Below are 11,336 nucleotides of genomic sequence, written 5' to 3'. Positions count from 1 at the left end.
AAAGGAAAACCCTAGTAATTAGGATCAGTGATTCGTCGTGTTATATAGTTAGACCCACCAATGAGGGCTACAATCCGGCCGCAAGGGTAGTCTTACTTTCCTCGTGACCTAATTTGTGCCTAAAGGCCTAAACTGATCCCAAATGACCCACGTGAACCTGCAATTTTTTAATTGCCTGAAGTTTTTACTTCAGCAGTAAAAAATAAATAAATACTACCTCTGTTTCAGTATAGTAAAACCTTCATGTATCGATACTCTATATATTAATAATCTCTATATATTAATAAAAAGTTATGGTTCCAACTTAGGCCAGTTATAAATAGTAATAATCTCCATATTTTAATATTAATGTTTTTTTTCAGTCCCATCTTAAGGAATTTACCTCTATATATTAATAATCAACACTATAGTGGAGAGTTATAGAGCTCGTTACATTGAAATTTATGATGAAATATAACACTTATCTATAGTTATCTGAGAAAACGAGGTAAGTTTTTGGGTTGTTACCACAAGTTCCTAGATATATATACATGATCTTGTGTATTTTGAACTATAAATATATATGTACATTATCTTACATTGAAGTATAATCTTTTTACATTTTGTAGGTATACTTCCCCATATTAATAACGGGAAATGCTATTCAGAGCACTAAACACAACACTCTACTTACAGCTCAAAGCATCTCAACCATACATCTCTCAAATGAATAACCTTTTTATACAAAGATGTGTCCTGGCTGAATTGTTTTGAACCAGTGTCCTTGTGACACCTATCACTGAGTGGTTAATAGAGCTCAAAGTGGAGTGCTGAATAGCATTTCCGATTAATAACCTCTATATATTAATAAATTTGTGAATCCCCAAATAAATTAATATATGGAGGTTTTACTGTAGTAAAAAAAACACACCTATTTTTTCGAAACAGAAAGAGTACATGGGGTAATAATTCAAAGGAACAAAAGTTAATTTCTCTTATAATTCCTTCCAATATCGTTCTTACGAAGTCTCCGACTTAGAGTTGTCCACTCACCGTTAGGTTTCGAGCTCGGAGTCAGGTTATGTCTCGAAGTTGCCAAAAACGGATATGTTTAAGGTTTCGGGGAATATTCGTATGGCATCTTACCTATGGATCGATAGATTCCTCGTTCTTACAAAGTCTCCGACTTAGACTAGTCCAATCACCGCCAAGTTTCGAGCTCGGAGCCAGGTTATTGCCAAAAGTGGATATGTTTAAGGTTTCGAGGAATATTCCGATGGCATCTTAACTATGGATCGATGGATTCATCGTTTTTACAAAAGTCTCCGACTTAGAGTAGTCCAATCATCACCAAGTTTCGAGCTTAGAGCCAGGTTATGTCTCGAAGTTGCCAAAAACGGATATGTTTAAGGTTTGAGGGAATATTCCGATGGCATCTTACTTATAAATCGATGGATTCATTGTTCTTACAAAGTATTCGACTTAGAGTAGTCCAATCACCTTCAGGTTCCGAGCTTGGAGCCATAGTTATGTCTCGAAATTGCCAAAAACGGATATGTTTAAGGTTTCGGGGAATATTCCGGTGGCATCTTACCTATGGATCGATGGATTCATCGTTCTTACAAAGTCTCCGACTTAGGGTAGTCCAATCATCGCCAGATTTCGAGCTTGGAGCCAGGTTATATCTCGAAGTTGCCAAAAACGGATATGTTTAAGGTTTCGGGGAATATTCCGATGGCATCTTACCTATGGATCGATGGATTCATCGTTCTTACAAAGTCTCCGACTTAGAGTAGTCCAGTCACCGCCAGGTTTCGAGCTCGGAGCCAGGTTATGTCTCGAAGTTTCCAAAAACGGATATGTTTAAAGTTTCGGGGAATATTCTGATGGCATGTTACCTATGGATCGATGGATTCGTCGTTCTTACAAAGTCTCCGACTTAGAGTAGTCCAATCACCGCCAGGTTTCGATCTCGGAGCCATGTTATGTCTCGAAGTTGCCAAAAACGGATATGTTTAAGGTTTGAGTGAATATTCCGATGGCATCTTACCTATGGATCAATGGATTCATCTTTCTTACAAAGTATCCGACTTAGAGTAGTCCACTCCCCGCCAGGTTTTGGGTTCGGAGCCAGGTTATGTCTCGAAGTTGCAAAAAAAGAATATGTTTAAGGTTTGAGGGAATATTCCGATGGCATCTTACGTATATATGAATCGATGAATTCATCGTTCTTACGAAGTCTCCGACTTAGAGTAGTACACTTACCACCAGGTTTTGAGCCCGGAGCCAAATTATGTCTCGAAGTTTCCAAAAACGGATATGTCTATGGTTTGGGGGAATATTCCGATGTCATCTTACTTACGGATCGATGGATTCATCGTTCTTACGAAGTCTTCGACTTAGAGTAGTCCAGTTACCGTCAGATTTAGAGCTCGGAACAAGGTTTTCAAAGTGTTACCACAAATAGGTTTTTTTTGTAATTTTTTCTAATCAAACGTACCAAATTTAGGGGTAGCAATTCATGCGGATCGCAACCAAATCTAACGGTCAGGAAGCTTATTTAGTTTTTCTAAAAGTTGTGTTTTCTTCTCAATCTGTATGCTTTGTATAGACCAGTCAGATTGTCTTGATTCTAATTCAACGGTAGAAGATCATCAGCATGCGGATTGGGTTTTTCCCACCCAAGAGCCCGCCTAAATTTCGTCACAACCTTCAAGAATATTACCACGTGTCAGCCCAGCGAATTTTGTACCAATTATTTTTTGGACCACTCCAACGTGTCATCTCACAATTTTTTCCCACCCCAAATTTTCAGCCAATTTTTCAGAACCCGCCCAAATTTCACCAAACTCTCTTCTCCCTAAAACACATCTCACCTAACTCTCTCACCAAACCATTTTCAAGAACTCTCAAGCTGTGCAACTATCAAATTCTGCAGAAACCCCCAAACCCTAATCTCTCAGTCTCTCAATCTCTCAAACTATGAAATACGCCATCATCAGAAAACCCTAAACTCTCAAACTCATCAGAAAACCCTAAAAAACTATCCATAAAAAGATCAATCTCTCATATCTCACCAGAAATTCACCTCACAGATCTCACCAAGCGGTAAATCTCTCTCATACTCTCATATCTTAAGAGTAAAAATCTTTTTTTGTTCCAGTTTTGTGATTTAGGGATTATATGCAACTTAGGTTTAATTTTTTTTTTTTCATCTCTCAGAAATGTATGGATCTTAACATGCAACTTAGATTTTGTTGTTTTTAAGATGAAAATGAAATTGGGTCCTGTTTAATCTTGGGGATTTTTGATTTTAGGTCTTTGATTTTAGTTCTTTGATTTTATGAAATTGGGTGTTGTTTAATTTTGGGGATTTTTGATTTTAGGTCTTTGATTTTTATGAGGATTTGTTAATTGGATTTCATTGTTAATAGGATTTGATATGCTAGTTTGTCAATATGTTCTGTATAACTGAGATTTTTATGATGATTTTAGGTCTGTGATATGCTAGGTCAATATGTTCTGTATAACTACTTTTTTAGGTCAGTATAGCTTCTTTCCTTGCTAATCAACTCATTTGTTAACATGATTTGGTTGATGATAATCATGTTCTTTCCTTGCTAATGATAATAGTATGCACAAATCAACTCAATTTGATTTCTTTGAGTGGGTCAGTAATGAACACAAGAGTGTGTCAACTCAAATTGTGTGTATGAAATGATGGTCTTTGATTTATTCACATGCTTTGGTTAGTATTTGAAATGATAATAATATGCACAAGAGTTCATGTTCTGGGTATGAAATGATGGTTTTGTGTTAGCATTTGAGCCACATTGATAATTGAATTCTGTTTTTGCAACGCATAACTGCAATAATGAAGACTAGCAAGGAAGCAATAAAGAATAAGCCGGTCAAGCAGTTTGCGATAAAGGTAAAGACTTTTCATCTCAATTTCAGTGTAAACAAATTTCTTTACCTTCTCATTTTAACTAAGCTATGGTTGTTGCAGATGAAAAACAAACAGAAGACTCAACAGTCCCCAACTGATAAAGCATCTCCATCTGAAAGTGCTTCACTCAGTTTTAAGTTCCAATCCCCTACAAATAACAAGTCCCCAAGTGATAATGTTGAACCATCTCCAAATATAACGCAAGTAAGACGAACATCAAGGAATAAGAAGGTTACAGAACCAAGTGCTGCAGTTTCTCCAACTAAATGTGCAACAACAACTCCAAAGCGTCGTCGACAACCTGAAAGTACTAAACTGTCGTCACCAAATGATCCAAAACCATCTCCTTCACCTGAAAGCAAGATATCATCACCAAGGAACAAGAAGTTAGCAGAAGATAATGCTGAACCATCTCCAAATACAACGCAAGTAAGGCAAACACCAAGGAATCATAAGGTAACAGAATCAAGTGCTGCAGTTTCTCCATCTAAATGTGCAACAACAACTCCAAAGCATCGTCGACAACCTGACTTAGATACTCTGTCTTCACCAACTAGAAAGAGACAAGCCACTAAGAAGAAGAATGTGTTAGAGCAATCTGAAAGTGCTCGACCTTCACAGTAAACAATTACAAAGTCTCATTCTAAAATCTCTAAAGGAGATACAGGAAATTTTGAAGTGAGGCAAAAGAAAGTAAAGCGCAAACTGGACACAAGCAGCACAGGCCCATGTCTGAATGATCAACTTAGGGATCTAAACGACACGCTTGCAGATTTGCAAGAGGAAGAGGAAAATCTACAGACCCGTAAAGCTGTGGAAGAGGACGACTCTAATCTAGAAAATATGGAGCCTGATGTGGAAAAGGAATTGGAGAATGATAATGGTGATGATGATGAGCTTGAATTGGAGAATGATAATAGTTCTGATAATGAGGAAGGTGGAGAAGGAAAAGAAGCGAAGAAAAGAAAGTATGTTCCACGTGGCCCAGCACAGATGCATGCGATGAAGTTAGATTCTGTTGATCCGAAGAAAGAAGTTCCCTTCAACACAAATGAACAGCCGATTGGTGATCATTATGTGCAACTAGCTAGTGTGCTAGGGGTGCTCGTTCGGAAACTTGCGTTAATATTCAGGGATTGGAGGGTTGTCCCTAATCAAGCCAAAGAAAACATATGGAAGATCGTCACGGTAATTCATAACTCTTTAACTCTTTTTGTTAGTCAACAACTATATAACTCAGCATATTCTAATTCAAATTATTTATTTTTATTTGCAGAACCCATTCATTGTGCCTGAGTATTACAAAGACTACTATTTTAGCAAAATGAGAACTTGTCTCAGAGAAGCTAGGTCTAGGAAAGCCGGTTTGGTACTCGAGGCATTGGATCAGCTCCAAGGGGAAGAAAGAGAGAAACGGCTGGACAAGCTAATACCCAGGACCATGATTGTTAGGGAGTGGGAAGATTTTGGTAAACATGTAAACTCGGCTGAATTTGAGAGTAAGTGTTTCTATTATAATGAATGACTATTGGTATTGAAAAATTTGAAGTCTGTCGAATGATTTCTCTATTTCTCTTTTCAGGGCAAAAGACTAAAAATGCAACAAGTTCGTTCAAACTATACCACCCCACATACCATAAGTCGAAAAGGTTACACGCGATTGGAGGTGGATTGGTATGTTCTACTAAACTGCTATAGTAACATATAATATTGTAGAGAACTTCATGAACAACTGCATGAATAAGCCACTAGCATGACCATAACTACTCACATATATGGCATAAACATTTCCTATAAAGCTTATTTTTACCAAGTGGAAGACAGCATAATAACATGGATTAAAGCCGGAGATGCAGTAATACATGTTCACATATTCATGAGTTTGAGGTTTGAGGTTAGGTTTTTAGGTTGATTTACTACCTTTCTGCTTTGAATTTCAGGGTTCTTAGCTTGACTGGTAAATTTTTGTGTTTTTCAGTGTATAAACTCGGTTGTAGGATTTATTTACAGCATGATCTTGTTGATATCTCAGTGGATTTCTTTGCTGATGTTTTTGATTTTTATCTAACTCTTTGTGAAGACAATTTGCTGATGCTATTTCTAGGGTTTATTTTCAGCATGTATCATGATTTTAATACCATGTTGTTATGCTATTCTTAATGATTGTGATGTATTGATACAAACTTATTCCTGTTTAGTATGTTCTGAATGCCTATTACATGGTGCTTTCATATTTACTAATGCTAGGGTTGATTCCGATTTCAGCATAAGCTATAAAGTATATCATGTTTCTAATGTTGAGATAATCGTGATTAAGAAGTTAAAATTATAAACTATATCACTAATTGTAATCCTTTAATTGTATCATTTGTGGAAGTTATTAACTAAATGGGATTCACATTTATTTGGCAGCAAAAAGAAAAAAACACAACTGAAGATATTGATAGAGCTGATTTATGGAAAGTTGGTCATAAACAGCGTAAAGGAAAGAAACCACATCTTGGTGTTCTAAAAGCTTTTGTAAGAAATCTTCTCCTCTTCCTTTGTTTGGTTTATATGTGTGCTTGAAAAATGCAAAAATATCTGATGTGTTACACACTTATACAGGAAAAACTTGAAAAAGCTCAAGTAGAGCATGGTGCTGATTGTGGATCATCTGTGACAGATGATCTTCTTGCAAAGGCCTTGGGCAAGGACAAGAAAACTAAACGAAGACTTAAAGGAATGGGTTTTTGAGCGACGCGTAAAAAGGTCGTTGCCCATTCCCACTATAAGTTGATGATTAGGGAGTGTGAGGAATCCCGTAGAGCAATGATCGACTTGTGCAGTTAGAGGTGAGAATTTAACTTGTTGTATATTGGGTTATCTTTTCTTGATGAATTAAAACTTGATTATGCCCGATTTGGTCTTTATATAGGAAAGGAGGTCAAAATGTGTCCATGATGAAGTCCCACACTCTCACAGGTTAAGTCCAAAAGCCAGCAACAACCAGGAGGCCAGTAGTAGCAGAATTGTTCTGCTATGAAAGAGACGCAACTCATACCACTTCAAGTCCTGTCAGGAGACCAGATGAGGTCCATGTTCCAGAGAGATTCAAACCTTGCAAGTTATTAAGCTGTTACAAGGAGGACGAGGTGGTTGTTGTGGCGGAAATTGTTGAAAAAAATCGAAATATGAAGATACATGGGTTGCCAATAGTCCTTGTTTTTGCTCTGCTGAGCATTGTAACTCTGGAATTCGTGTCTCTTTTCATATCTAATTGATATTGGAAAAGACTTCCATGTTTAATCAATAAAAGAGGTTTATTCTCGACAATTCTACCCTCTTTAGGGTTGAGAGTTGTGCAAACTCTTTTTATCATAAGACTGCTTGTTGAGATTATCTTATGATTTCCTCTCACAATTCCGCTCATATGAATACTCCAAGCATTATGTCGTCTGATGGAAAAGATGTTAATATGATTGCTAAGCTATCAATCATGAAGGAAAAAGATAAATCTTTGTACCTCCATCTTTGAAAAGAAAAAGAAGGAATGTGAGGAAGCCAAGAGTTGTTCCTTCAAATTCTCAGAAGTTTTCTGGTGTTCTTGAAGAGATGAAGGAAATAAGGAAGGAGATTCAGGAAATAAAGGCTATTGCTTTGAGAACTCTTGAAATTCAGAAGGCCTTGGTTCGGCATCAGTTCAAAAGGTTTGTTGGAATCGACTCCTTTCTTCATGAACCTTATGTTCCCATGGATGTTGACAACAAGGAGTTCGGGGACGATAAAGAATTTTTCAGATGTCTCAATGTCTAGGAAACTTCTTATGATAATTTATCCTTGTGTTTTTAAGAAGGATAACTAGGATTTGGAATAGCCATTATTGTGAGTACACATAGCTATTGCCAACGTTTTCATTTTGCAATGTTTTTAGATTTATTTTTTAAATTCTAAAGTTTATTTGGAAGATGATTTTTGCAGTATTAATCTTTATGGTTTTATATATTGCAAATTGTTATGGGATATGTTGTTAATGTCCGTGAACCTTGACTGTCCCATACCTGTCCAAAAGTTAGCTCTATTATATTTCGGTATGAAAGTATTGATAAAAGATAGAATGCACTTTTGACTACAAAAGTTAAGCCTCTTATGTCATTATGCAAATATTGATGGAAGAAAGGATGAACTTTTTTTTACAAAGATTAACTCTATTATATGTCATTGTCCAAATAGTGATGAAAAATTGAATGAATCTTTGATTATTCCGCAGTATTGGTCTTTCCCTGATCCACATCTTTGTGCACATACTGTGTTGCTCCGTAAGTTCTCTTATGTTGAGCATGACCAATTGAATTGATTATTTTTCTTGTGGTTAATTCAGTTGAGATTTTTAGATACAAATTCATGTTTCATGTGATTTGTTAATGTCCAAAGAAATCCTTCTTTTCTTGTAAAAGTAAGGTCGCTCTTGTTGTTCTTTCGGGAATGACATTTTATAGGGGAGAGTTCTTAATTGAACTTGTGCTTAATTTCCAAACCTTTGTGGGGAGTGCGGCTGTGGAATATTGTAGGGGTTATGGTAGGACTAAGAAAGATACCTACAATGACTGTAAGTGCACATCGTCTATTATAGACAGAGCAAATACAGGTCGATCCCACAGAGACAAGGTGGGTGTAGAAGTGATTCCAAAGCTTTTACTAAACTGATTCAATGATAAGTAACACAACAATTGTTTTGTTTGGTGTCGATACGACAAAGAAGTTGGTAGTGATTAAAGCATCAAAATAAAGATATAATAACAAAGATGTTAACACTGAGAATGGAGATACTAGGATTGTCTAATCCATCACTAACTCACACTATATATATTCATCTAATTATACTACTCTTGTCCTTGTGACAGATAGGAGAGAAGTGTCAAGTCTACCACTTAACTAAGATGTTTCACCAATGGATGATTCAATCACAACTAAAGTATCAATCCGGAGCACTAACTGTCTAATTAAGCACAACTAGTCAAGGGATTAATAACAGTCTCTAAAGAATGAGTTGCAGCACAATCAACACATTTTTTATTCTAACTACAATGGATGCCTGACATACACTGTGAGAGCAAAGTATTGAGCATAAGATTAAATCTATCATAAAACAGTTTAAGCATTCAAGAGAAAAACAAATAACATGAATAACATAGCAGAAAGCTAGGGCATCATCTAAACCCTATCTAGCAGGTGAATTTAGAACATAATAATACTGATAACAAACACAAACTACAGCTTCGTGCACCGGCTAATCCGGGCATGAGTTTTTCATCACACTCCTTCTTTATTTATACACAATAATCACTCAAGTCAACTCCAATTCGATAATTAATGGAGACCCAACTCACCAAAACGCGTTTTCCTTCTTCAATTCATCTCTGCAACTTCATTAATTGGATGTTTCCTTCACTGTAGAAGATAAACCCTAACCCTAGCTTTCTCAATATTATCTTCTAGGGTTACTGTTCTTGATAAGAAAAGAGATAAGAATGAGAGAGGTAGCGATTAGAGGCTTAATTAGTGTTTATATGGAAGTGGTTGTGTGCAAAGATGGTCGGGGAGATGGAGTTTAATGGAGGAGATGAAGATGGTACTAGTGGTTCTGTGTAAGAGAGGAAGAATTGAAGGTGGAGTTGAATTCTGTTCGATTAGAGAAGAGAATGGGAAGGCTAGGGTGTTGGGCAGTTTCTTCAGATATTGATGTTCCGAATAGATGAACTGTTGGATGCTAAGCAACTAAGTAGAATCTGACGGCTCAGGTTGGGAACGGGTTTGGATCTTGGGTTTGGGTTCTGGATTCTCTACCAAACCCATGACTCGGTTTAGTCTTTGCAAACGGCTTGCAGAGCGAGTGCATACGGATTGCGGAACGTGCGTAAGTGGATTGCCGAAGCTCTTTACGTGTTATTCCTTCGCGCTGTACGGCCTTCTCGCGGGAGCTTTGCGTTGTCCCTCTTCTGTAGTCGCTAGCCACCATTCCTATGCACTTTTAGCTTCTTAATTCATCCAAGCTTTATTTAGTACCTAAAAACACAAAATTAATTAGTACAAGTATTTATTCTTGAAAACAATGAAAATACAGAATTTGGGATAATATATGATTTTAAAGCGCAAAAGATGAGTTAATTGCCAATAAAAGGGTGTAGAAATATGCAACATTTGGCACTCATCAAATACCCCCAAACCTGAATTTTACTTGTCCTCAAGTGAAACAGAAATTAGGAAATCCTAACTATACCATTGTCGCTGGTCTCTCGAATGCATTTAGCGTATGCACTAAGCCTTTAAACCCCTAGGTGTCCCTAGTGGACGAGTTATAGTCTCGTGAGGGTTTATCAGAGGTGTACCTACAAAACCTTCTCCAACTTCAGAGCGTATCAGAGTCCTAAGCATCCAAGGAGCTATGAGGACATAGAGTTTATGCATGCTAGTAATAAGAAATTAGAACTACCAAAGAACGCATTCTCATCCTTAAGAGTTGAGCGAGAAGTAACCATACCATATGAAAGAATTCGGGTTCGAGAGTGATCACAAGCCTGGACTTCTGCCTCACTAAAAGGGTTTTATGATAAATGCACTCAAAAAGACCGCTTTTCTAGTGTCTCATGTGTGCAAATAGGAATAAAGAGTGAAATTCTGCACACGTTGAATGGTGGGAAGGAAACCTTCCGAAATAATTTCTGGAGACTCCACAAAATTGTGGACAAAAAAAATCTTTTTCTGATGATCTCTAAGAAAGGAAATCAACCATTAGCGAGGATGGGAGTACTCATTTACCTTCACATCCGATCGGCAATCAACACCACTCTCACAACATCCATAGAAAATGTCTTCAATCTTCGGTCTTCAACTGTTGATGATGAACTTCTTAGAACCTTGACAATTTCTAATTCTTTTCTTCAATTTCCTTGTTGCTTGGAAATTCTTCTTCTTTACCATGGTGTTATTTAAATAAGATTAAGATTTTTTTTTCTTTTATTTATTTATTATTTTTTTAAAACAATACAACAAAATAAATAATGAAATTATTAAATCCATGGATGAAGGACTTTATCACTCAATTTTCCACAACTTGTATTGTCTTGATTTCATGAACTTCACTAATTCTCATCTTTTTTTTTCTTTGCTCTTGTAAAATACGTCTTCAAATGTGTATAAAATTATGCTCTTTGTACTGTATCTTCACTTTGAATAAGAATTTTACTTTTCCTTGAATTGTTGCTTGTAAACCTCGGATACTTTCTTCATAGAATCTGACGTTGCTTTGCTTGTTGATGATGATGTGTTTCTATTGATCTGTTGATGTTGTCGAGAGAGAGAGAATGGTGCTAATTGCAAATCAAACTACAAGACGTCATCCTCATGATTGACAAAATTATCACTCAAA

General features: G+C 36.6%; 1 protein-coding gene across 4 annotated transcripts; it reads left to right on the top strand.

The window, feature by feature from the left end:
• Positions 1-2,888: 2,888 nt before the first annotated feature.
• Positions 2,889-7,243, top strand: LOC113326770. Of its 4 annotated transcripts, none has more exons than XM_026574437.1 (8): positions 2,889-3,087; positions 3,865-3,910; positions 3,989-5,116; positions 5,205-5,427; positions 5,511-5,602; positions 6,341-6,448; positions 6,536-6,762; positions 6,846-7,243. In XM_026574437.1, the coding sequence occupies exons 3-7, from the start codon at positions 4,772-4,774 to the stop codon at positions 6,662-6,664; spliced, it is 897 nt and encodes a 298-aa protein (XP_026430222.1). In that variant the 5' UTR covers positions 2,889-3,087; positions 3,865-3,910; positions 3,989-4,771; the 3' UTR covers positions 6,665-6,762; positions 6,846-7,243. The 4 variants fall into 4 exon arrangements, with proteins under 4 accessions (XP_026430222.1, XP_026430211.1, XP_026430229.1 ...); XM_026574426.1 differs by having other exon boundaries at positions 3,860-3,910; XM_026574444.1 differs by having other exon boundaries at positions 3,860-3,910; positions 6,893-7,209.
• Positions 7,244-11,336: the final 4,093 nt, after the last annotated feature.

The sequence above is a fragment of the Papaver somniferum genome, chromosome 1, assembly GCF_003573695.1.
Source record: "Papaver somniferum cultivar HN1 chromosome 1, ASM357369v1, whole genome shotgun sequence".
In the NCBI taxonomy this organism is placed as follows: Eukaryota; Viridiplantae; Streptophyta; class Magnoliopsida; order Ranunculales; family Papaveraceae; genus Papaver; species Papaver somniferum.
Note: the sequence above shows the minus strand (reverse complement) of the source record. Positions and strands in the feature narration are given on the sequence as shown.

Coding starts and splice junctions, on each gene's coding strand:
- LOC113326770 (XM_026574437.1), top strand. CDS start 4,772: ATGGAGCCTGATGTGGAAAAGGAATTGGAGAATGATAATGGTGATGAT. Junction 5,117..5,204: donor ACATATGGAAGATCGTCACG/GTAATTCATAAC, acceptor TTTTATTTGCAG/AACCCATTCATTGTGCCTGA. Junction 5,428..5,510: donor AAACTCGGCTGAATTTGAGA/GTAAGTGTTTCT, acceptor TTCTCTTTTCAG/GGCAAAAGACTAAAAATGCA.